Raw genomic sequence first — 27,435 nt, 5'->3', positions numbered from 1 at the left:
ATTAGTCATTGAACAACAGTCTCACTTAGATAAGTAGTCTCTGACCTTGGCTGCCCACTGGTACCTCCTGGAGTGCTTTGAAAAATCTGGCTCTCCACACACCTCAGTCTAAATAAATCAGAATCTCTGGTGGTGCAAATCAGGCATGAATATCTTTAAAGCTCACGGAATGATTCCAATATGAACCCAAGTTTGAGGCCCAATAACAAGCATCAATACAACTAGACCACATAAGTAGATAAGATGGATAATAATGTACAGACAATAAGCATGACATGTGGAAAGGGTAGTGGATTGTATTTTTTATTTTAAAAAAGTTGTGCAATTCGTTGAGATGCCTGTGTCATAGGTAATAAATACAGAAGGCTCCATATGTGTTATAGGACTCAATTGGATATTTATTATGATGTACCACAGATTCCAGAACATCCCCTAAATCCCCCAAAAATGTGCCAATTAAGAAATATTGTGATACGACACATCAAGAGGAATGAAAACAATGATATCTACAAAAATTATGTGACAAAAGCAGAATACTTTCTAGTTCCACATGTTTGGTTTTCTGCCTATTCTAATCCATAGACCAAAAATGATGGCACAGGTATTGACATTATGCTGGTTGGCTGAGGAGCCTCTGCAGGGCCCTCTTGATATCCCTGTTCCTCAGGCTGTAGATGAAGGGGTTCAACATGGGGGTGACCACGGAGTACATCACTGAGGCCACTGCACCACTCCTGAGAGAAGGTGAGACAGCTGAACTCAGGTTTGCTCCAATGCCTGTTCCATAAAATAAGCAAACGACTGACAGATGAGAACCACAGGTAGAGAAAGCTTTATACTTCCCACCTGATGATGGGATTCTCAGAACGGAAGAAACAATTCTAGTATAAGAGAAAAGGATCACTGAGACTGGAATGCCTGCAAAGATGGCACCAATAATGTACACAAGCATGTTTTTGGTGGTGGCGTCAGAACAGGAAAGGTTGGTGAGTTGAGAAGGGTCACAGAAGGAATGAGGAATTTCCACTTCTGTGCAGAAGGTGAATTGTGACACCATCAAGCAGTGTAGCTGAGAGTGCAAAAGGCTGAAAAAAAAAGACACCAAAACCAGCAAGTCACAGAGGTGGGGGCTCATGATGACTGGGTAGTGAAGGGGATGACAGATGGCTACAAACCGATCATAGGCCATCACCATAAGAAGTAGATTGTCCATACATCCAAAAAAACTAAACAAAGACAACTGAATCAGGCAGTTAACATAGGAGATGATTCTGTGGTGTGTATGGATATCCATAAGCATCTTTGGAATTGTGGCAGAGGTGAAACCCATGTCATCCAGGGATAGGATGGAGAGGAAGAAGTACATGGAGGTGTGAAGGTGGGGGTCAGAGTTCACAGCCAAGATAATGAGAAGGTTCCCAAGCACAGAGACCAGGTACATGGACAGAAATATTCCAAAGAGGAGGGGCTGCAGTTCTGGATCCTGTGAGAGGCCCAGCAAGAGGAATTCAGAAACACTTGTTAGATTCTGTGGGTCCACGTTGCAGAGACACCTTTGGGAAAGTACAAAAAGACTGGTAAAAGGAAACAAGAATACAGACACCCAACTCTTGTCTATATTTTGAATTCAGGAATTTCACAAGTAAAGCATTCACACATAATACCATACACCCCTTTCAGCAACACTTGTCAATTGTGGCAAAACTATTCTTCCTAGAACTCTTTCCTCATTGGTTTCAGTGCTATTCACTCTTTTCTATACAAACCCACTTTGGAGACACTCAACTGAAGAATGTTAGAAGATCAAAGACATTTACAGAAAGAAATTCATAAAGTGAATAAAATAATTAATTCTAGAAGAAAGACAAGACTCCAACAGACACATAATGAGAGAACAGATCAAAGAAATATCAAAAGCCTCCCAATACAGAAAAGTCCAGAACCAGAGGGCATCACTGGAGAATTCTACCAAACATTTATAGAACAAATGATGACAATTTTTCTTCAGCATTTCCAAAAAATAGATGAGGAGAGAACTCTCCCTAATTCATCCTATGAGGCTAGCACCACCCTGGTACCAAAACTAGATAAAGACCCCATGAGAAAAGAAAACTACAGATCAATATCTCTGATAAATATGGAAACAAATATCCCCAATAAAATACTAGCAAACTGAATCCATAAGCACATGAAAAGGGTTATATACCATGATCAAGTGGAATTTATCCCAGGAATGCAAGATGATTTCAACATTAGAAAGTCAGTCAATGGAATATGCCACACCAATAGAACAAAGGCAAACAAAAAAAAAACAAACCAAACCCAGTGACATCGAGTCGATTCCGACCCTATAGGACAGAGTAGAACTGCCCCATAGAGTTTCCAAGGAGCTCCTGGCAGATTCGAACTGCTGACCCTTTGGTTAACAGCTGCCGCACTTAACCACTATACCACCAGGGTTTCCAGAACAAAGGCAAAGAATCACATGATCATCTCATTCAAGGTAGAAAAGGATTTTGACAAAATCCAACACCTGCTCTCACCATTGCTATTCGATGTTGTAACGGAAGTTCTAACTGGAGCAATTAGGCAAGAAAAGAAATAAAAGGCCTCTGTTTTTGTACCTAGCTTTCCTATTTATAGCATAGAGGCAGTCCACCAGTTAGAAACAAGATCTGTTCCTGTGTGTCTTTAAGCTGAATTTGTAGGTAAGCTGGAACAGATGCATTATTCTTATTTAGCCTTACTTTAGTGCAAGAAAAAGCTCCAAGCCTGTCCCATGATCTAAAAGCTGCACATGCAGCAAGTGAAGGTGATCATCACAAAGAATTTGTTGTGACTAGGGGCTGGTTCAATCATTTCAAAGTGAGAACAAATTTAAATACCGTTAAAGGGCAATTACAAGTTGTCTATAAGTTGCAAGTTCACAACTGAGGGACTTTCTGTACCCCGAAGATCCACAATAAATGAATTCAGCAAAGTGACAGAATATGAGGTCAACACAGAAAAATCAGTTAAGTTTTTACACACCAGGAGCCAACAATCTGAAAGGAAACAATTCTATTTAAACAGCACCTAAAAGAATAAAATGCTTAGGAATAAATTTAACTGTAAAGGTAATGTCAGATGGATCTTGGCTGAAAGCAGAGAATACCAGAAGGATTGACTGTGTGGATGATAACAAATTATGGATAACATTGGAAGAACGGAAATTCCAGAACACTTAATTGTGCGCATGAGGAGCCTGTACATAGATCAGAGGCAGTTGTTCAGACAGAACAAGAGGTTACTGCATGATTTAAAGTCAGGAAAGGTGTGCCTCAGGGTTGTATTCTTTCACCATACCCACTCAATCTGTATGCAGAGCAAATAATCCGAGAAGCTGGACAATATGAAGAAGAACGGGGCATCAGGATTGGAAGAAGACTCATTAACAACCTGGTTATGCAGATGACACGAACTTGCTTGCTGAAAGTGAAGAGGTCTTGAAGCACTTACTAATGAAGATCAAAGACCTCAGCCTTCAGTGTGGATAACACCTCAACATAAAGAAAACAAAAATCCTCACAACTGGACCAATAAGCCACATCATGATAAATGGAGAAAAGACTGAAATTGTCAAGGATTTCATTTGACTTGGATCCACAATCAACAGCCATGGAAGCAGCAGTCAAGGAAACACAAAACGCATTGCATTGGGCAAATCTGCTGCAAAAGACCTCTGTAGAGTGTTGAAAAGCAAAGACATCATCTTGCAGACTAAGGTGCGCCTGACTCAAGCCATGGTGTTTTCGATCACATCACATGTATGTGAAAGCTGGACAATGAATAAGGAAGACCAAAGAAGAATTGACGCCTTTGAATTGTGGCATTGGCAAAGAATATACCATGGACTGCTAAAAGAACGACTAAATCTGTCTTGGAAGAAATACAACTAGAATGCCCCCTTAGAAGCAAGGATGGCAAGTCTGCATCTTACATACTTTTGGACGCATTGTCAGGAGGGATCAGTCCCTGGGGAAGGACATCATGCTTGGTAAAGTACAGGGTTGGCAGAAAAGAGGAAGGCCCTCAGTGAGGTGGATTGACACAGTGGCTGCAACGATGGGCTCAAGCATAACAACAATTGTGAGGATGGTGCAGGACCGGGCAGTGTTTCATTCTGTTGTGCATAGGGCCACTATGAGTCAGAACTGACTCGAAGGCACCTAACAACATAAAGGTGAAAGACTTGTATACTGAAAAGGGTAAATACTACTGAAAGAAGTTAAAGATCATCCACATAAATGGAAGGACATTCCATGCTCATGGATCAGAAGGCTTAATATCGTCAAGATGCCAATACTACCTAAAGCAATCTGTAGATTCAATGCAATGCCTAAAAAAATTCTAACACCTATTTTGTAGAAATGGAGCCAATCCTCAAATTTATATAGCCCAAGCAATATCAAAAAAAAAGAACAGAGTAGGATGACTCACGCTTCCCAATCTCAAAAGCTACAGTAATCAAAACAATCTGGTGCTGGTATAATGACAGACATGTAGATCAATGGAATAGAATGGAGAGCTGAGATATAAGCACACATATCTATGTTGATTAATCTTTGAGAAGGTTATTAAATCCATGAAATTGGAAAGGAATATTCCCTTTAGTAAATAGTGCTGGGACCACTGGATTTCCACATGCGAAAGAATGTTAGACCCATACCTCACACCATATGTGAAAACTAACTCAAAATGGATCAAAGGCCTAAAAATTAGACTCAACACCATAAAATTCTCAGATAAAATCATAGGGATAATTCTTCAGGAGCTAGTGTGCAACAACAGATTCTTAGATATGACTCAAAACCACAAGTAACAAAACACAAAATAGATAAATGAGATCTTGTGAAAATTAAAAACTTCTGTGCGTCAAAGGACTTTATCAATAAAGTGAAGCGATAACCTATAGACTGGGAGAAAATTTGGGGGAATCATATATCAGATAAGGACTTAATAGATAGAATATATAAAGAGCTGCTACAATTTAACAAAAAAAAGACAAACAACCCAATCGAAAAATAGGTAAAAGCCTTGGATGTAAAAATGGCTAACAAGCACATGAAAAGTTGGCTGACTTCATTAGCCATTATTATTTTTGTTCTTATGTTCTGTCAACTGTATTTCAACTCATAGCAACCCCACATAATAGGGTAGAACTGTCCCATAGGGTGTTCTAGGAGGAGATTTTCATGTATTTCTATCTTGGAGCATCTAGGTGGGTTTGAACTGCCAACCTTTTTGTTAGCAGCTGAGCACCTAACTACTGCATCACCAGAGCTCCTTTCACTGGCCATTATTAACGAACCCATTGCCATCCAGATGATTCCAACAAATAGCAGCCCTATAAGACAGACTAGAATTGCCCCATAGGGTTTCCGAGGAGTGGTTGGTGGACTTGAACTGCCAACCTTTTGGTTAGAAGAAAGCCTGAGCTCTTAAACACTGCACCACCCTGTTGTTCTGGTTGTTAGGTGCCTTCGAGTCAGTTCTAACCCATAGCGACCCCATGCACAACAAAACTAAACAATGGCCCAGTTCGCGCCATCCTCACAATTGTTACTATGCTTCAGCCCATTCTTGCAGCCGCTGTGTCATTCCATCTCATTGAGGGTCTTTCTCTTTTTCACTGACCCTCTACTTTACTAAGCGTGATGTCCTTCTCCAGGGACTGATCCCTCATGATCACATGTCCAAAGTATGTGAGACATAGTCTCGCCATCCTTGCTTCTAAGGAACATTCTGGTTGTACTTCTTCCAAGACAAATTTGTTCACTCTTTTGGCAGTCCATGGTATATTCAATATTCTTTGCCAACAATACAATTCAAAGGCATCAATTCTTTTTCAGTCTTCCTTATTCATTGTTCAGCTCTTCCATGCATGTGGGCCGATAGAAAACACCATGGCTTGGGTCACGTGTACCTTAGTCCTCAAGGTGACATCTTTCCTTTTCAATACTTTAAAGAGGTCTTTTGCAGCAGACTTGCCCAGTGCAATACATCTTTTGATTTTTTGACTGCTGTTTCCATGGGTGTTGCTTGTGGACTCAAATAAAATGAAATCCTTGACAATCTCAATCTTTTCTCTGTTTATCATGATGTTATTATTGGTCCATTTGTGAGGATTTTTGTTTTCTTTATGTTGAGGTGTAATCCATACTGAAGCCTGTAGTCTTTGCTTTTCATCAGTAAATGCTTCAAATCCTCTTGCTTTCAGCAAGCAAGGATATGGCAGCTGCATGCTCCAGGTTGTTAATAAGTCTTCCTCCAATCCTGTGGCTGCATTCTTCTATATTTCATCTAGTGTTTCCGATTATTTGTTCAGCAAATAATTGACTAAGTTTGGTGTAAGGGTACAACCTTGATGCACACTCTTCCTGATTTTAAACCATGCAGTATCCTCTTTTCTGTACAAACGACTGCCTCTTGGTCGATTTGCAGGTTCCATATGAGCGCGATTACATCCACACAGTTGAATGCCTTCGCGTAGTCAACAAAACACAAGTAAACATCTTTCTGGGAATCTCTGTTTTCAGCCACCATACATTTGACATCAGCAATGATATGCCTTGTTCCATGCCCTCTTCTGAATCTGGCTTAAATATCTGGCAGTTTCCTGTTGATGTACTGCTCCAACTGCCTTTAAATTATCTGCAGCAAAATTTTACTTGCATGTCCACCAGGCGCTCATTGGAAACTCTATGAGGCAGTTCTACTCTGTTCTATAGGGTCACTGTGAGTCGGAATTGACTCAACGGCACTGGATTGGAGGTTAATAATATTACTGGATAATTTCTGCGTTCTGTTGGGTCACCTTTCTTTGGAGTGGGTACAAATATGGATCTCTTCCAGTCGGTTGGCCAGGTAGCTGTCTTCCAAATTTCTTGGCATAGGCAAGTTAGCATCTCCAGTGCTGCCATTTGTTGAAACATCTCAATTGATATTCCATCAATTCCTGGGGCCATATTTGTCCCCAGTGCCTTCAGGGAAGCTTGGACCTCTTCCTTCAATCTGTCTTAGTCGTCTAGTGGTGATATAACAGAAATAGCACAAGAGGATGGCTTTAACAAAGAGAAATTTATTTGCTCACAGTCTAGTAGATTGAAAGCAGCAATGCAAACAGACACATGTCCACCAATAAGCATTTCAGGACTATTCACGGTATTCAAAAGGTAGAAACAACCTAAATGTCCATCAGCAGATGAATGAAGAAATAAAATGACCTTTTGTTTAGCAGCCGAACACTTAACCACTGAGCCACCAGGGCTCCCATATATGCATACAATGGAATATTAGTCAGCAATAAAAAGAAATGGGGTCCTGATACATGTTTCAACATCAGTAAACCTTTCAAACACTATGCTGAGTGAAGTAAGTCAATCAAAAAAGGACAAATATTATATGATGTAATTTACATGAAATACCTAAAATAGACAAATGTGTAGAAATTGAAATCAACTCAATGGCAAAGGCTTTTAGTTTTTTTTGGTTGTTCTGTTTGTTTGGGGGTTTTGGACCAGCAGCGTGAGGGACGGGGAAAGCAGAAATCATTGATTAAGAAACACTGAGTTTCTTTTCACTGCTTTGAAAATTTCACAATGGATATTGGTGATGGTTACACAATATGAGTGATGTAATTGGTGTCATTGCTTATACGTGGGAAAATGTTGAATTAGCAAATGTTGTCTTATGTATATTTTCACAACAATAAAGTAATATATAATCCCACTTTTTATGAAGGAAACATGGAATAAGAAATGTCCTTCCTTTAAGAAAAAAAAAAATTGGTATAATTGAAGGGCATTAGCTATTGTTGTTAGGAGCCGTCCGGTCTGTTCCAAATCATAGTGACCCTATGTACAATAGAGCAAAAAACTACCCAGTCCTGCACCATCCTCACAATCATTGTTATACCTGAGCCCATTGTTGCAGCCGTTTTGCCAACCATCTCGTTGAGGGTCTCTTTTTCGCTTGCCCTCTACTTGACCAAGCATAACGTCCTTCTCCAGGGACTGATCCCTCCTGATAACATGCTCAAAGTATGTGAGACATAGTTTAGCCATCCTTACTTCTAAGGAGCATTCTGATTGTACTTCTTCCAAGACAGATTTGTTTGTTCTTTTGGCAACCCATGTTATACCCAATATCCTTCACCAACACCACAATTCAAAGGTGCCAATTCTTCAGTCTTCCTTATTCCTTGTCCAGCTTTCACATGCATATGAGGCGATTGAAAACACCATGGCTTGGGTCAGGGGCACCTTAGTCTTCAAGTTAACATCTTTCTTTGCTTTTAAAGAGGCCTTTTGCAGCAGATTTGCCTAATGCAGTAATTCTTTTGATTTCTTGACTGCTGCTTCCATGGGTGTTGATTGTGAATCCAAGTAAAATGAAATCCTTGACAACTTCAATCTTCAATCTTTTCTTCATTTATCATGAAGTTACTTATTGGTCCTCTTGTGAGGATTTTTGTTTTCTTTATGTTGAGGTGTAATTCATACTGAAAGCTGTGATTTTTGATTTTCAACAGGAAATGCTTCAAATGTATTTTATTTTTCAAAATGCAGCTTAATAAATTCCTTTGATTTGGGCTATTTATAAACACCCTCTAAGAGCTATGTAATAAAATGTCTGTCCTGTTTTTGAATGTTTGACTGCTCTTAAAACTCACCCTGCCTGTAAACTTTACAGAAGGACATCGCCAGACCTCTTTTCTGAGGTGCCCCTGGGTGAGTTCAAACTGCCAACTTTTCAGTTAGTTGTTGTTAGGTGCCATCGAGTTGATTCTGACTCATAGCTACCTCATGTGACAGAGTAGAGCTACCCCACATGATTTCCTAGGCTGTAAGCATTATAAGAGCAGGCCGCCAGGTCTTTGTCCTGTGGAGTCACTGGGTGGGCTTCAACATCAGCCTTTTGGTTACTTGCCAAGAGCTTAAGCATTTGCAACACCCAGGGACTTTCTTAATCAAATATGCATTTTATTAGAAGCATTTTATTTTACCTGAGTTCTCATCATTGTTTCCTATTCTGACATGCATCCTCCTTGGAAGTAAATGCTCCCTCTAATGTGTGAGTTGTCTCTGAAATGTCTTCTTAAGTATAAATCCTAACCTTTGCCTTTAGTGGATTTCACGTTTTGATAAATATGCTTTTGTTAAATTCACAAATTCATACAACATCGCTGATCCAAAATGATAGTGCAACACCCCCGTCAATAATTAACAGTAATTAACTGCTAATGAGCACTGTTCTCATTCTTTCATTTTCTTTTCATTTTATGCAGAGTTCCCTGTATGATCTCAGGAAAATATCTTATAGTCCACTTTTTGTTCTTGTCACCATTTTCAGAGGCTTGGTAAAAGTGCTTAACTATGTTTCTAAACTTAAACATTTCAAGAACTTGTTTTTTTCATCAAAACCAACCCAGTAGATTTACGGTTGAGGGATTCAGGACCAGGAAAGGTCCCAGTGCTGATCTGAAACCCAGCCATCTCATGCCTAGTTCATAGCTTTCCAAGTTAATCCTTCCAGGAAGGGGGATTGCAATTCTAAATTTGGATCTCTGAAAGTACCTCAATTCCTCAATTCTCTTGGCAGGTTAACAATATGACATAATTGGGGAAAATGCAAAAAGATAAAGCACAGAGAATAATATCATGAATACCTGGGCGTTTTCTCATCTGTAAAATGGGGATAATGGAAACTACCTTATAGGTAGAGTTGTTGTAAGAAATTAAATTAAATAATATACTTACATTTTTGGATTGTGCAAAAGGTTAACACGCTTGGTTGCTAACGAAAAGGTTGGAGTTTCAAATCCACCCAGAGGTGTCTCAGAAGAGAAATCAAATTTTACTTCTGAAAAATCAGCCATTGAAAACCCTATGAAGCACACTTCTACTCTGACATACATGGGGTCACCATGAGTTGGAGTCAATTTGGCAGCACCTGGTACAGGTATGTGTGTGTATGTGTGTGTAGTAGTTCTCAACCCTGGTTGATCATTACAATTACCTGCAGATTTCTTAAAATATGGTGCTGCAGTAACCTCAGCCTAGAGCCAGTTAAATCAGAATCCAAATATATGAGGCCCGTGATGATGCTAATGTATGCCAAGTGTGAATCACTGCCTTAGAATACTGCCATGCACTGAGTAAATGCTCCATTAAGGTTAACTATTACTGCTATCATTGATACCCACTGCCCATATGAAATATGTACATGTTTAATGATATTTGCTTCAGAATTCATACTTTATATGCATTTAAAATATTCCCATTAACATTTAAGTTTCCTTCTACACCTGTTGATGCCATTCTACAGAACATACATCCCCAAAGGAAACCACTGACGTGAATTTAGGGGGAATATTTACCTGACAATGTTTCTATAAAGAGTTTTCTTAAAAACTTACCTAAATAGTATCATACTACACGTACTGTCCTTGAAATGTCATTTACCAAACGTTGTATTTTAAGTCTCTCTGTGAAGCACATCCTTCTGGTTAAAATCTAGTTAAAGTAATACTTAGCATCACTTGAGGGATGAACTTAATTTTATATTTCAATTTCTTATTCGGACAATTCTATGAAAATTTTTGTGCCTCTGTCAATTCACAGAAGTGAGAATTTCTATAAGAGATATGAATGAAGGATAATTGTTTGAGTTGTGGCAACCAATGTGTGTTCGATTTTTCCATTAATTGTCAACCTTTGCTTTCCCAGTAGAAAAAATCAACTACATGCTCTTATTGTCAAGGTATAACCTGTTGCTGTTGAGTTGACTATGGCTCATAGGGACCCTGTAGAAGAGAGTACAACTGACCCATAGAGCTTCCAAGCCTGTAATCTTTACCGAAACAGACTGCCACATCTTTCTCCTGTGGAACTGCTGGAGGGTTCGGACCATCGACTTTTCATTTAAAAACCAAGTGCATAAAAATTGTGCCACAAGTTATACAATCACAAATATCTCTGGTCTAGGTAGTAATAGTCATCATTCCATGATAGCTCTACGTGAAATTCCCATCTGTATAGGGAATAATATTTACATATCTCAGATTTCAAAAGTGGGCTGTAAAATGAATTGCTACCCACAGAAAACCCTGTGAACCACAATATCCATCTCACAAAGACTCTTGAAAACCACAACCTTACAACTAATTCCAGATGAACTCACCAGATCCCAAGAGGAGGAATTGATGCTTCTGCCTCTCTTTGCCCATCTTTAACCAAACCAAGTTTGAAAACAAAAACACTCATTCAGCTCTGATGGTGGGGACAGGGCCTCAGATGGGAGTTAGGAGAATAAGGTCTGAGTCTTATATCTTTCATTCACTGGAAGTCTGGCAGTTAATATGCAATCATGGTTTTCTAACCTGAGTTGGAATAATTGTCAAAGTAGCTGATTTATTGATGAAATTCAATGCCACGAAAAACTGAGGCACTTCCTGTTGAATTATATGGCAAGAGGTTGAAGCCTGTCTTATCTCAAGAAACTCAAGCATGAACAAAAGGAAATCCGAAAAGTTTTCTCGGTCCACACAGTAAGATTTTTCTTCTACTTCTCTTTCTCCCTCTTCTTTTTCTGTTTTCATTTTTATGAAAATCTACCCAATTATTAAATATAGTGTTACATACATACATATTAAATGGGAAATAATAGATGCCACAGAAAATTCATGACATAGACCCACACAAACCCTGTTTTATCTTATTTATGTATCTGAGCATTGTGACGCCATTCACAGGCACCAAGCCGATACTCTTACCTTCCATTTCTTTTTCCTGGTGATCTAGGCAGAGAGCTTGGAAGGAAACGCCTGAGTCTCATTCATCTCTCTAGTCCTACTGGACATCCCAGGAAGGAAGGAAAGCACAGGCAGAAAAACACCCCATGTGTAAAAGTCACTGTGACTATGCTTTGTTCTTTTGACCTAATAACTATAATCACTATTTAACAGAGGTATTCTGTTATGGTGGCTTCTGCTGTGCCAAGCTTGGTGTAGGATCTAGGGAAGCAGAAATGAATGAGACTCAATCTTTTTTCTCTGAGCACTTCACCTGGGATGACCCAGGAAGAGAAATAGCAGGTTGGGCTGTCAGCTTAGAATATTGGCTAGATGCCTAGTGATAAGAAGCCCTGGTATTGCAGGGGTTAAGCACTGGGCTGCTAACCAAAATGTGGGTAGATTAAACCCACCAGTCACTCCACAGGAGAAAGATGTGGCAGTCAGCTTCTGTAAAGATTACAGCCTTGGAAACCCTGTGGGACAGTTCTATTCTGTCCTATAGTGTCACCGAGTAAGAATCAACTTCATAGCAAGGAGTTTGGTTTTTGGCCCATTGATAAGGGGCAGTTGTGGTGACTGAATTTCCACTTTTCATGCAGAAGACTGGATTTGATTGTCAGCCAATACACCTCATGCAGATCCACCACCCATCACTCAGTGCAGGCTTGTGTGTTGCTATGATGTTGAATTGGCTTCCATGGAGATTTCAAAATGCAGCCAGTGGAAACACTATGGATTACAATGATCTGATCCACACCAGTAGTGTTACTATGTCAATGGAGTCTAACTGCCCGGTTCAAACCTGAACTCATCCCTTTCTACACCAAAACTTGATTGAAATAAATAAAATTGCTGTGTTCCATTCCACACCTATAAAATAATAATAATCTGTGCACCCATATCTTGGGGATGATTGTGCAGATAAAACAAAAAAAGCTACAGAAGACATAGCTCAGAGCTTGGCACCAGGAAACTCTCAATACAGTTTGGTGATATTGTAGTTATCATCACCATCACCATTACTATCATCATCCTCAACTTCATGATCATTTAGGAGTGCATAGGTGACAGTTTAGAAGGAATTATTTCCTGTTTTCATAGAGACAATGCCTGTGGAACCTCAAAATGGTGTTAGAGAAGAGCAGAAGTCTGAATCAAAGTCCTCAGATAGCCACAGTACCAAGAACATAAATGTCATGAGCCATTTATATTAACATTTTATTCTGGGCCCTCAATTCTGACTATCCCAACTGTGCTGTTGGTCCTCATGATGAAAAACAATGCTCTTAATAGTCCCTCCTGCATTTCTGTCTCCCTCAGCACTCACTGGGCTGCACGATGTCTCTGCTGGGGCATGGCCATGGAGTGTGAATCCATTGCACCTTCCCTGCCTGGCGGGAGATGAGGGCTGAGGCTCTTTCCTCAGAAATGGCAGGAAGACAAACTCAGGCATGGGTGTCCTGATGTCAATGACGACTCTGAAAGGAAGAGACACACATATGTAGCCTGCTGGACTGGGATGGGCACTCTGAATGGCTGAAGACACAGGCTAATAATTTATAGTCATATGGTTTTGAGAATGCAACTCACAGAGCTCATAATTAGCTTATCTGATCTATGTTCTCCCATTCCCTAAGGGCTTCTTAATGAATGAGGGAGGAATAAAGTGAATGACCTGAAAGACTCATGGCCCTTCATCTTCTCAGAAAGAATCACACCAATATTCTCACTTCTGTCTGGTAAATTGTAGAGCTCTTAATATGGAGTTCTGGCTCTTTTTTTTTTTTTTCCTGATTTGAAGATTCATTGAGTGACTTTGATGATAACAAATGCAGTGAATTGATCAAGTGATTTAGGAATAATAAGGATTTCTATACTGAGAATCTGATATATTTCCATATCTCATTTAAGGTTTTTTTTTTTTTTTTTCTGTAATGAGAGCATCCTAGCTGAGACAGCTTTTGGGAAATAAAAGAGGGTCATAAAAAAGGAAGCAAGTATACAGGCACCCAGCACTGGGTCTATATTTTGGATTCAAGCAATTCACAAGCAAAGCACTCAAATTTGATGACCATAATCTCCTTCAGCAATATTTCTCAATTGTGACAATCCCATCCCTCTTTCCTTGTTGGTTTCTACACTACTCATCTGTTTCGAAACACACCCACTTTAGGGGCACCGGGCTGAAAAGTATTACAACTAAATAAAATCACTATGAGTTGGAGAGGACTCCATGGCAACTAACAACAAAAAAGAGGGTATCATATTCGAGAGCCACTTCCAAAGATGAGTGTAGAAGACAGGAGTATGAAAACCAAAGAGTTGTGGTAAAAAGAGAGATTTGCTTTGTGTTTTTTCCCAATTTCCTCTCACATGATGACTATCCTTGAAGGAAACAGAAAGACTATCATCTTCCTGCATCCTGTTTAGATGTACGATTGAGGAAAATCTAGCCTCAGTTTTTTATCCCTGTTTTAATCATAAAATGTATCAAAACCCACCCTTTTATTCAATGATTCTTACTCTTACAAAACTCTTACACACCCAATTAAATGGAATAATAGTTCCCATCAAATATCCATAATAATAAAAGCAAACAAACTACACATTTCTTCCTTCAGGAGTTCTTAAAGATCTCTGTGGAAGGTACAGTGCTCCAGGAAGGAAGGAAAATACAGGATGTATTGCTTCAAAATGTCTTCACCTTTCCTTATAAGATAGTGAATATTTTATACAACGTAATACAAAGTAGAGATGGGACTAATCTCTGGCCTCACTGTGCTATATTTCAAGTATGTAGATAAATGATATCCAGTCTCCACATTTGAACTATTCAAGGTCTTATTGTATAAAGATAAACTATCACAGCCTGTCAGGTATCCAGGGTCATCCACACTTAGTGTTCAAATAATTTATTTGAATGACATCAGCCATAGAGTAGATGACGATGGAATGATATCTGTATTTACTAACCATGTATATATATTATCTGTTAAATCCTTACAGGGCTTTGAGTTAAGTATCATTTAAAATGAAGAACTGGACACCACGAGACTTTAATAACAAGTCCCAGTCCACGAAACTAATGAGTTAGAGGAGCGAATATTGAAAATAAAATATTTTCCCCGCAAAACCCATTAGTTGAAAAATTATATTGGCCTATGTATATGGTAACTATGTTAGTGTTCACTTACTGATCTATTATATGTACTAAACACTGCTCTAATCAGTACTTTTGAGTATATCCTCTTAATCACTCTCTCAAATGAGTGCTTTTGCTACCACCTCTATAGAGAGGAAGAAGTTAAACAGAAAGACGCTCTCTATCATGCCTAAAATCACTGTTTGTAATATGATGGTCTCTTTGAATATTTGGAATGCTCTTAAAATGAACTTCTTTAAAGTAATATTAAGGGCCACCACATGATGGGAAATTACTATTTGATCTAACCTTGACAACATTATATTTAGTCATTCCAGTGAACTTGGAAGATTAGCACTATTAATCTCAAATTTGATGAGGATGACTTTGAGGCTCAATGAAGTGCACTGAGTTGCCAAAGTTGTCCAGTTTATAAGCAAAGATCTGGTTGGAGGTGTGTCCTCAAATCCCACACCCTTTCTCTTATCTGTGGTTCCTCTTCCATACCAAAGATAAGTACACCACTTTCTGATAGCCAATAGGAAACTGACATATTTCCTTCCAGTCTTTTCCCCATTCATAGCATCAGTCAACTAGTCTCATTCATGTTAGGCCTTGAAGTTTAAAGCGGAAAAAGAAAATGTTACCTTTCAGGAGAGCTTACATTGAGACATCAAAAGGAAAAAAAATCTTTGATGTATCAATTTTTTGGCCATCCTCACGTTTACAGAAATGGATGTGCAACCTAGTTCTAGGACAGATGGGACCCATAAAGTCTCATTGCAGTTAACCGTAACCAGAAAATCAGAATACTACTTTCATGATTTTTAATGAAGCTAGTCTGGCCTCATCCTCTGTCAAGTGCAGTCCATTCTCCTTTATCAAAGTTTCTCATCAGAAAAATTTGTAGGGGATTTAACTCAGTGATAAAAGACAGAGTAAATTAAGCTATTTATTGAGCAGATTTTCAGAGAGTCCCAAATTGCTTCCTCGGAGATTATGTCAATATCTCTAAAAGAGAAATGCATACCCATGTAGCACACCAAAAAGGAACCCAAAGGTAAGGAAACATATAACACAGCAAAGTCTTAATCGGGCTGTTACAAGTGAAAGGCAAGAGCTCCCCTTTAGTGGAGACATGGTCCTTTGCAACCCTAGACTATTGAAAAACAAGATAACATTTAATTTTTTCATGATGACTTGGTGAAGTAGTGATCCTAGAGCACCAATAGAGCCACAGTAATTGGAAATATGATTCCACCACTTTAATCCTCATTTGTACAACTTTGACCAATTCATACAATTTGCAACCACATTTTTCCTGAGCATGCTTTGTAATGTTCCAATTTTAGACATTTACGAATAGATTTATTCCCCAAATACAATGTATCAGTCAGGATTCAATAAAGAGAAATGAAAACAACATGAAGATCATTTCACACAGGAATCTGGCAAAATAGTTTTATGAGGACTGAAAGGAAGAAAAGGAGCAATGCAAAAATGCACAGATAGTAACTGCAGAAAGAAGCTACCACATCAAGGTGTAAGGAAACAAGTATAAGAAAAATATCAGGCTTACTAGGGTATGGTGACATTTACTGATCATTATGGGAAGACCTAACAATAAAGCCAGATGGGAATCAGAAGAGTGATTTAAAGATCCTCTCCTCTCCTGCCTGAGCATCACAAAGTATAGAAGAGTGACTCTGGATAAGGGAGGCAATAGCTTATCAACATGCACTCGTGACTTGAGTGTTTATGGTGTGCAGGCTAGAGGCAGTGGTGCTTCACTGGTAGAATTCTCCCCTTCCATGTGGAAGACCACGTTTGATTCCCAACAAATGTAACTTGTACGCAGCTACCATCTGTCAGAAGAAACTTATGTGCTGCTAAAATGTTGAACAAGTTTCAGCAGAGATTCCAGACTAAGATGAACTAGTAAGAAAGGCCTGGCAATCTACTTATAAAAATCATCCAATGAAAACCCCATGGATCACACGGTTTTGATCCACAATTGATTATGGGGATGGTACAGGACCAGGCAGCACTTTCTCCTGTTGTGCATGGGGTCACCATGTGTCAGGGAGGCAACTCAAGAGCTGCTAACAACAACGTGATGCAGAGGGAGAAGATATGAGAAGAAATATCACCAAGAATATTGAGAAAAATCACTTGCCTCTTGTTAGGGTAAGTTCTTTTATATCTTTCCCCTTGCACGATCTGATCACATTCAGATCTTCAGCATCTGCTCAGGAGGCGTAAAAGACCCATGACAAAATAATCCTGAAGGAAAAGTCTAAAATGATGAGTAGTTCTCACCTTGGCTGCACATTAAAACCGCCTGCGGTGCTTTGAAAACCTTGTGCTCAAGCCACATACTGGTACAATTAAATCAGACTCCGTAGTGGCGGGAGCAAGGCATCAATATTTTTTAAGCTTCCCAGACAATTCCAATGTGGAGTCAAGGCTTGTGGCCAGTGACAGGCATTCTCACACACAACCTGCACATATTGTTCTGTTAGGTGCAAAAGTAGCCTGGGTAACAGTTAGGAATTACGGTAAAGGAAGAAGATTCTAAGCACATAAAAATAGATTTGTGCATTTTACTAGAAAGCCTGAGTCATAGATGAGAGTCTATAGAAAGCTCCATAGCTATAATGGGATTTGATCACACAGACTGTCTTATCCCAGAATACTCCCACTATCCCATTAAAACTGTGACAAAGGAAGCGATCTTCAGATATGAAATCTCGAAATTGAAACCCATGAGAGCTAAAAAATTATGCCACCAAACAGGCAAGATTTCTAGTAGCAGATGTTTGGTTTTGCTGTATTTTCCAACCCATACACTCAAAGGGATGGCACAAGTGTTGACATTAGGTTGCTCTGCTTAGGATCCTTTGCAGGGCCCTCTTGATGTCCCTGTTCCTCAGGCTGTAGATGAAGGGGTTCAGCATGGGGGTAACCATGGCGTACATCACTGAGGCCACCGCACCCTTCCTGGCAGAAGATGAGATGGCTGAACTGAGGTACACTCCAAGGCCTGTTCCATAAAATAAGCAAACAACTGACAGGTGAGAGCTACAGGTGGAAAAGGCTTTATACTTCCCACCTACAGATGAGACTCTTAGAATAGAGGAAACAATTCGAGTGTATGAGAAAAGGATCCCTGTGACTGGTACACCAGCAAAGATGGCAGCAAAACAATACAGTAATATGGTATTTGTGGACGTGTCAGAACAGGCAAGGTCAAGGAGTTGAGGAATGTCACAAAAGAAATGAGGGATTTCCACAGCTGTGCAGAAGGTAAGTGATAACACCATTGAAAGTTGCAGCTGGGAGTCCAAAAGGCTGATGAAAAAAGATACCAAAACTAGCAAGCCACAGAGGCGGGGGTTCATGATGACTGTGTAGTGCAGGGGATGACAGATGGCCATGAACCGGTCATAAGCCATCACAGTGAGGAGCAGATCGTCCACACATCCAAAGAGATAAAAAAAGGACACTTGCGTCAGGCAGCCTGCATAGGCGATGGATTTGCTCTGTGTCTGGAGGTTCACTAGCATCTTTGGGACTGTGCAGGAAATGAAACCGATGTCAGCCAAGGATAGGTTGGAGAGGAAGAAGTACATTGGGGTATGAAGGTGCGGGTCAGAGGTGATAGCCAGGATGATGAGTAGGTTCCCAGTCACAGTGATCAGGTACGTGGACAGGAACAGTCCAAAGAGGAGGGGCTGCAGTTCTGGGTCCTCAGAGAGGCCCAGGAGGAGGAATTCTGAGATAACTGTTAGATTCTGTGGCCCCATGTACCTGAGGCAGCATTTGGAAAAAGAAAAGAGGATTGTTAAAAGGAAACAAGAAGCGTCCAGCCCTGTGTTTGTATTTGGAGTTCAAGAAACTCACAAGTAAAGCCCACAAATTCACAGATGATCACACCTAAGTGCCTAATACCCCAGTACCTTTAGCCATATTACTTGGTTGTAGCAAACCCAACCACTGTACTTCTCAGAACTCTTTCCTCACTGTTTTCTGTGCTATTCACCAGTTTCTGTACACAACCACTTTAGAGACTCTGGGCTAGAGATGTTAGAATGGCAAGGACATTTTAAGACAACAAATTCATAACAACTAAAAAAAAACCACAGATAGGTTGTAACTATGGTGAAGGGTAAGACAGTACACAATACTGGGGAAGCCAGCACAATTTGACCAAAGCAAGGTATGGAAGCTCCATAGACAGACACATCCATACTCCCTGAAGAATGAAATTACCAAGCTGAGGGATGGGGACCATGGTCTTGGGGAACATCTAGCTTATTGGCATGATATAGTTGATAAAGAAAATGTTTTACATCCTGCTTTGGTGAACAGCATCTGGGGTTTTAGAAGATTCCAAGTGGTCACCTAAGATACTGCACTGGTCTCACCTCATCTGCAGCAGGAGAGAATGAAGAAAACCAAAGATACAAGGGAAAGATTAATCCAAAGGACAAATGGACCATAGGTACCACAGCCTCCACCAGACCGAGCCCAGCACAACTATATGGAGCTCAGCTACCACCACCACTGACTACTCTAACCAGGATCAGAGTAGAGGGTCCCAGATGCAGAAAAATGTAGAACAAAATTCTAACTCACACACAAAAAAAGAAAGACCAGACTTACTGGTGTAACAGAAAGTGGATAAACCTTGAGAGTACGGCCCCCAGACTCCCTTTTAACTCAGTACTGAAGTCATTCCTGAGGTTAACCCTTCAGCCAAACATTAGACAGGCCCATAAAACCACACTAGCCCAGGGGCAAGGATGAGAAGGCAAGAGAGGTGAGGGAAGCTGGTAACAGGGAACCCAGGGTCAAGAAGAGGAGAGTGTTGACATGTTGTGGAGATGGCAACCAATGTCACAAAACAATATGTGTATTAGTTGTTTAATGAGAAACTAATTTACTCTGTAAACCCAAATCTAAAATAAATTTTTTTGAAAAAGAAATCAAAGGATGCAAAAAAAAAAAAAAGATAACATATTCAAAGAGCAAACTATCAGCCCTCTCTATGAGGAAAACATATGCAATAAGAAGTATCCTTCTTTAAAGAAAAAATCATTTAAATTAAAGGACACTAAGAAGCACTTGCAGTCCCAGGGTGGGCAAACAGTTAACACATTAGGCTGCTAACCAAAAGGTTGAAGTCCATTTAGAGACACCTCATAAGAAAGGCCTGGCGATCTACTTTCAAAAAATTAGTCACTGAAAACCCCAATGAGTACAGTTCTATTCTGACACATATACTGTCACCATGAATCAGAATCTACTCAATAGCAACTTGTTCTTTTTAAGGAGTCAGATGTAGTTTTATTTTATCCAAATACAGTGCAATAAATTCTCTTGATTTGGAATATTTATAAAACAACAAGGAATAGGACCACATTAAAAAACAAACAAAAAATGGTTGCCATCAAGTTGATTCTGGCTCATGGCAATCCTGTGTGTTACAGAATAGAACTGCTCCACAGAGTTTTCTTGGCCTTAATCTTTACAAAAGCAGATCACCAGGCCTTTTTTTCACAGCACTGAAGGGTGTGTTAGAACCACCAACCTATAGGTTAGTAGTTCAGCTCAAACTGTTTACTTCACCCAGGGACCTCATTAGCTGGATTCTAAATTAGAATAGAATGTTTATAATCAGAGAACATGTTTATATGTCAATTATCTTCACAAGTTTTCATTAATCTTTGGTCCTTTGCCATCCATCTTAAATGGAGATACAAGGTCATTAAAATATGTGGGTTGCCTTTAAAAATCTTTTGAAATATATATTCTCTCCCTTGGCTTTAATGGACGTCAAATTTTGGTAATAATGGTTTGGTAAATGCACGGAATCAGACAACACTGATGATCCCAAAGACGGCCTTACTGTGAAATGCACCAGTGATTAAACAGTAAACAATAAGAAACACTCTGTATTTTTCACTGTATGTAGTGTTATTGGTATCAATACTACTCCATCTTAGAAAAATGTCTGGTGATCATTTGGCTTTTTTTTTTTTTTTTTAATTTGCTACCATTCTCTGTTGACTTGATAAAATGCTGAAATGTGTTTCTCATTCTAAATGTTTAGAAAGCGTTATTTCTTTATCAAGCCGACACTCTTATTTACAATTGAGGAGAATAAGACCAGGGCACTTCCAAACCCACCCACCTTAGGCCTACTGAAGAGTTTTCCAAGACAATCTTTCCTTATCAGGGGGATTGGAATTCTCCTCACTTCTTCATTTTGCTTGGAAGGTCCAAGATGATCTAATTTGGGAAAACCTAAAGAACAGAGGATGTTATGAAATAACACATTGATCATTTGCACATTTGTTGAAATATATGTATTAACTAAACCTTTTTTTTTTTTAATAGTAGAAACCCTGGCGACGTAGTGGTTAAGTGCTATGGCTGCTAACTAAGAGGTCAGCAGTTCAAATCCGCCAGGAGCTCTTTGGAAACTCTATGGGGCAGTTCTACTCTGTCTTATAGGGTCGCTATGAGTCAGAATCTACTTGACAGCAGTGGGTGGGTATAACATTTATAGTTGTAGAAGGAAATTAGATTAAATTGTACATATAAATTCATTATACCAGTGGTCTCAATGCTAGCTGATCATTATAATTATCTGCGGATCTTTTAAAATATAAAGATGAACTAGCCACAACCTGCTGTTATTGTCGTTTTTAGGTGCTGTCAAATCAGTTCTGACTCATACTGATCGTATGTACAACAGAACAATACCCTGCCCAGTCCTATGCCATAATCGTTGTTATGCTTGAGTCCATTGTTGCAGCCACTGTGTCAATCCATCTCTTTGAGGGTCTTCCTCTTTTTAGTTGACCCTCTATTTTACCAAGCATAATGTCCTTCCCCAGGGACTGATCTCTCCTAACAACATGTACAAAGTATGTAAGACCCAGTCTCGCCATCCTGGCTTCTAAAGTGCATTCTGGTTGAACTTCTTCCAAGACAGATTTGTTTGTTCTTTTGGCAGTCCATGGTATATTCAATATTCTTCACCAATACCACAATTCAAAGTCATCAATTTTTCTGACTTCCATATTCATCGTCCAGCTTTCACATACATATGATGCTATTGAAAATACCATGGCTTGGGTCAGGCGCACCTGAGTCTCCAAGGTGACGTCTTTGCTTTTCAATACTTTAAAGAGGTCTTTTCCAGCAGATTGCCCAGTGCAGTGTGTCTTTTGATTTCTTGACTGCTGCTTCCATGGCTGTTGATTGTGGATCCAAGTAAATGAAATCCTTGGCTACTTCAATCTTTTCTCCATTTATCAGGATGTTACTTATTGGTCCAGCTGTGAGGATTTTTGTTTTCTTTATGTTGAGGTGTAATCCATACTGAAGGCCGTGGTCTTTGATCTTCATTAGTAACAATTTCAAGTCCTCTTCACTTTCAGCAAGCAAGGTTGTGTCATCTGCATAACATAGGTTGTTAATGAGTCTTCCTTCAGTCCTGGTTCCCTGTTCTTCTTCATATAGGCCAATTCTTGGAAAATTTGCTCAGCATACAGATTGAATAGGTATGGTGAAAGGATACAACCTTGATGCAAACCTCTCCTGACTTTAAATCATGCAGTAACCACTGTTCTTTCCAAACAACTGCCTCTTGATCCATGTACAGGTTCCTCATGAGCACAGTTAAGTGTTCTGGAATTTCCATTCTTTGAAATGTTATCCATAATTTGTTATGATCCACACAGTCAAATGCCTTCACGTAGTCAAAAAAACACAGGTAAACATCTTTCTGATATTCTCTGCTTCATCCAGAATCCATCTGACATAAGCAATGATAGCCCTGGTTCCACGTCCTCTTCTGTATCCAGCCTGAATTTCTGGCAGTTCCCTGTCGATATACTGCTGCAGCCACTTTTGAATGATCTTCAGCAAAATTTTACTTGCATATGTTATAAATGATATTGTTTGATAGTTTCCACATTCAGTTGGATCACTTTTCTTGGGAATAGGCACAAATAAGGATCTCTTCCTGTCAGTTGGCCAAGTAGCTGTCACCCAAATTCCTTGGCATAGATGAGTGAGCACTTCCAGCACTGCATTTGTTTGCTGAAACATCTCAGTTGATATTTTGTCAATTCCTGGAGCCTTGTTTTTCACCTATGCCTTTAGGTGCAGACTGGACTTCTTCCTTTAGGACCATCAGTTCCTGATCATATGCTACCTCTTGAAATGGTTGAACTTCAACTAAATCTTTTTGGCATAACTACTCTGTGTTATTACTTCTACCTTCTTTTGGTGCTTCTGATGTCGTTTAATATTCACCCCATAGAATTCTTCACTATTGCAACTCGAGGCTTGAAAGTTTTATTCAGTTCTTTGAGCTTGAGAAATGTGGAGCACTTTCTTTCCTTTTGGTGTTGGCCATTTGGAATTGGACAATCATTTGGTCTACTATGTCAGGAATGACAACTTGAAGAGGAAGGGCATTGCATTCAATGTCAAAAAGAACATTTTAAAACCTATCCTGAAGTACAACACTGTCAGTGATAGGATAATATCCATACACCTATAAAGAAGACCAGTTAAGATGACTATTATTCAAATTTAGTCACCAATCACTAAGGCCAAAGATGAAGAAATTGAAAATTTTTACCTACTTCTGCATTCTGAAATTGATCAAACATGTAATCAGGATGCATTGATAATTACTGGCGATTGGAATGCGAAAGTTGGAAACAAAGAAGGATTGGTAGTTGGAAAATATGGCTTTGGTGATAGAAACAATGCCAGAGATCCCATGACAGATTTTGCAGGACCAAGGACTTCTTCATTGCAAATACCTTTTTTCACGTACAGAAAAGACAGCTATACACATGGACCTCACCAGATGGAATACACAGGAAGCAAATCGACTACATCTGCGGAAAGAGATGAGGGAAAAGCTCAATATCATCAGTCAGAACAAGGCCAGGGGCCGACTGCGGAACAGATCATCAATTGCTCATATGAAAGTTCAAGTTGAAACTGAAGAAAACTAGGACAAGTCCATGATAGCCAAAGTATGACCTTGAGAATATCCCACCTGAATTCAGAGACCATCTCAAGAATAGATTTGATGCATTGAACACTAATGATCGAAGACCAGAGGAGTTGTAGGATGACATCAAGGACATTATACATGAAGAAAGCAAGAGGTCATTAAAAAGACAGGAAAGTAAGAAGAGACCAAAATGGATGTCAGAAGAGACTCTGAAACTTGTTCTTGAACATCAAGTAGCTAAAGCAAAAGGAAGAAATGATGAAGTAAAAGAAATGCACAGAAGATTTCAAAGGGTGGCTTGAGAAGACAAAGTTTTATAATGACATGTGCAAAGAGCTGGAGGTAGAAAACCAAAAGGGGCCAACATGTTCGGAATTTCTTAAGCTGAAATAACTGAAGAAAAAATTAAAACCACCAGTTGCAATAGAGAAGGATTCTATGGAGAAAATATTAAACAACACAGGAAGCATCAAAAGAAGATTGAAGGATGGCCACAACCTAGAACCCAGTAAATCAGACTCTACATGTGAATCCCTTGGTCATCCAGAAGTACAGCCAGGGTTGAGAACCATTGCTTTACATTATTGCCAAGCTCTTAGTAAGTGTACCATCAATGTGATCTATTATTATCATTAATACCCACTCCTGGCATTAATTACATAAACATTTAATAATATTTGCTTCGTAACTCATATTTTAGAGATTTAAGTATTACCCATAAAACTTGTTTTCTTGCTCTTGATGTATGATCTTATTCCTCCACACAACTGTTCTCAAAAAGGCAACCTCTGTAATAAATTTTGTGGGTATATTTTCCAATCAATATTTTCATAATATTAGTTTTAATTCATGTGTCCATAGCCAGTTTTCTGAAAATGGACCTAAATAGTATAATCCCACACATACCATCAACACAAGTTTTTGTTTATTACAAATTGTGTTTTAACTGTCTCTGTAATGTACATACATCTATTTTAAACACTTTAAATGGTGCACTGTATTGCTGAGTGAAGGATCATTTTATGTCAATATCTTATTAAGAACATCATAGCAGAATTCTTCCTCCACTCACCATATTATTCATAATTGAGAATTTCTTATATATTTATTTATTATTCACAATTTATAATTTACGAATGTATTATTCACAATTCATAATCGAGAATTTTATATGTGCATGGAGCAGAGTTGTTCAAAAGGTAAAATTGATGAATGTCCAAATTTACTATTAATTGCCAACATGAGTTTATCAATACAAAGTCAGGTACGACTACATGCTTTTATTTCAAGGTATGGAATCAAAAATCCATGAAAGTTGTCTGGTAATGGTCACTCCATAATAGATCAACATGAAAATTACCATCCTGTACAGGGAATTATAATCCCATAGCTCAGATTTCCTAAGTATGTAGTAAAACATATTTCTATTCATAGAAAACCCTACAAGCCACCAGATTCATGCTATAAAATTTCCTATAAACCATTTGGCTCATTTTCTTGATTCACAGATCAACTCACCAAGTTGAGAGAGGAAGAACCAATGGTTCAGTCTCCCTTTGCTCATCTGAAAAGAAACACAATCATTCAGCTCTGGTTGAGGAGACAGAGCCCTGGAATAGGAAACAAGAGGGCATATCTTTCACATGATGAATCTGGAGTGTGTGTAAATGTCTCAACCTCTCTTATCTAGAAATAGGGAGAACAATACCCATCACTAGGGAGCATGTGGCAGTTAACAAAGTTGTGACACTACTAAATACTTGGACATGGTTTTTAATCAGAATTTGAATCGATATGAAAGTAGTGTGTTGATTATTGAAATACAATCCCAGTTTTATTTGATTATATTGGAAAGAAGCCTAATATGTCCCAGAAAATTAGAGCACAGAATGTACTGAAATCATAAAATGTGCCTAGGTTCACCCAGTAAGATTTAGTTTCCCCTTCTCTTTCTCCATTTTTCCTTTTTAGTTTTCAGTTTTATGAAAACTAAAAAGTCTCCACAATTTTTGAAAATAATTGAGTGTTGTACACTCTATTAAATAGATTCCATAGAAAGTCCATGATATAAACATAGTCATGCCCTATTTTACTTTTTCTAGTCCTTTTTAGTCCTATGGAACTTCCTTGGGAGAAGGAAAGCACAGGCAGGAAATCACTCAGCGTAGAAACTTTACAGCTTACGCTCTGACCCCGTGAACCAAGGAAAAAGGAACAAAAGTGTCTATTCCATATTAAGCACAGATTTGTTGTTGTCTTTCTGGTTGTAGTCTACTTTGTGCCAAGCATAGAATATGCTCTGGGGAATCAGAAACAAATGACACTCAGTTGTTTCCTTCCTTCCAAACATTCTTATACATTCTTGTATCAACCCATTGCCATCAAGTCAATTCTGACTCATACCTACCCTGTAGGTCAGAGTAGAACTGCCCCAGAGGGTTTCCAAGGAGCGGCTGGTGGATTCGAACTGCCAACCCTTCGGTTAGCACCCTAGATCTCAGTCACTGCCCCACTTGTACAAGAATGAAAATAAATGCTCTTACAGGGACTCAGACAAAACAAAATGTTCAGATCACAGGGTACTTTAATTGAATGGTATGAAGCTTCATCTAATTTATATATGTAAATTTATATATGTAAAATTAATGTGCCCTAACTATATGCATCCATCATATAATTAATCACTTATGCAATATCCATTATCTCAACAATTCTGACAGCAATGCAGATCTCCCGCCCTTTATCAGCTGCAGATCAACTCACATGACAACGTGAAAACTGAGAGATACTAAAACTTACCCTGTGACACCCAGATCATAAGGAAAGCAGGCAGCATTAACAATTAAATTGTAAGTCACTGAGGCCCATGCATTAACCATCTTCACCCTGTTTCCTCATATTGCAAAATGTTTAAAGCAGAAGTCCGGGGGCCACAACCAAAGATACATCTAAGTTACACCTTTAAACTCATTCCAACGTCCTGACTAGGAATGGACCCCAAGATCCTGTCTTTATGTCTCTGAGATTGAGATGGACTAAATTACAAGAATGAAAGGGGAAGTTGACAGCTGAGATAAAATCCAGGAGAAGTGGCAAGTGAGAGATCTGTCCTAATTATCCACTTTCAAGTCCTGATGAGACCCCATCCCATATTCTCAACCATCTTTCTGATTATTGAGGCACAAAGAGGAACCCGCTGCTCTCCACTTTGGACTAGCAGAAATCCCCCACAAAAGAGTACAGTGAGCAGGGAGGTCTTTGCCTGGAGACATCAGAGAAGCAAAGTAGCAGGGTGGGTGGGCAGGGGAGAATATGGTCAGTTGCCCTCTGTCTGATGTCATGCTGTTGGGATTCAGACATGACTTCGACTGTTTCTGGCTCATGACCTGGAACAAGATACAAAAAAAG

At 39.2% G+C, this 27,435-nt stretch overlaps 2 protein-coding genes across 2 annotated transcripts; both read right to left on the bottom strand.

Annotated features, from left to right (window-relative positions):
• Positions 1–610: 610 nt before the first annotated feature.
• On the bottom strand, positions 611–13,198 carry LOC126071141 (olfactory receptor 7E24-like). The gene is made up of 2 exons (XM_049875405.1): positions 13,164–13,198; positions 611–1,553 (listed from the first exon to the last, which is right to left on the bottom strand). The coding sequence occupies exons 1-2, from the start codon at positions 13,196–13,198 to the stop codon at positions 611–613; spliced, it is 978 nt and encodes a 325-aa protein (XP_049731362.1).
• A 4,656-nt stretch (positions 13,199–17,854) lies between these two features.
• LOC126072101 (olfactory receptor 18-like) lies at positions 17,855–18,784 on the bottom strand. The gene has a single exon (XM_049876765.1). The coding sequence runs from the start codon at positions 18,782–18,784 to the stop codon at positions 17,855–17,857; it is 930 nt and encodes a 309-aa protein (XP_049732722.1).
• Between the last annotated feature and the right edge of the window lie 8,651 nt (positions 18,785–27,435).

This window comes from Elephas maximus, chromosome 3 (assembly GCF_024166365.1).
Source record: "Elephas maximus indicus isolate mEleMax1 chromosome 3, mEleMax1 primary haplotype, whole genome shotgun sequence".
NCBI lineage: Eukaryota > Metazoa > Chordata > Mammalia > Proboscidea > Elephantidae > Elephas > Elephas maximus.
Note: the sequence above shows the minus strand (reverse complement) of the source record. Positions and strands in the feature narration are given on the sequence as shown.

What these genes read in the sequence shown, in the direction of transcription:
- LOC126071141 (XM_049875405.1), bottom strand. Translation starts at nt 13,198, where the DNA reads ATGGCCATGCCCCAGCAGAGACATCGTGCAGCCCA. An exon ending in CAGAGACATCGTGCAGCCCA is followed by an intron (nt 1,554 to 13,163) that starts GTGAGTGCTGAG and finishes ACTTTCCCAAAG; the next exon opens with GTGTCTCTGCAACGTGGACC.
- LOC126072101 (XM_049876765.1), bottom strand. Translation starts at nt 18,784, where the DNA reads ATGGGGCCACAGAATCTAACAGTTATCTCAGAATTCCTCCTCCTGGGC.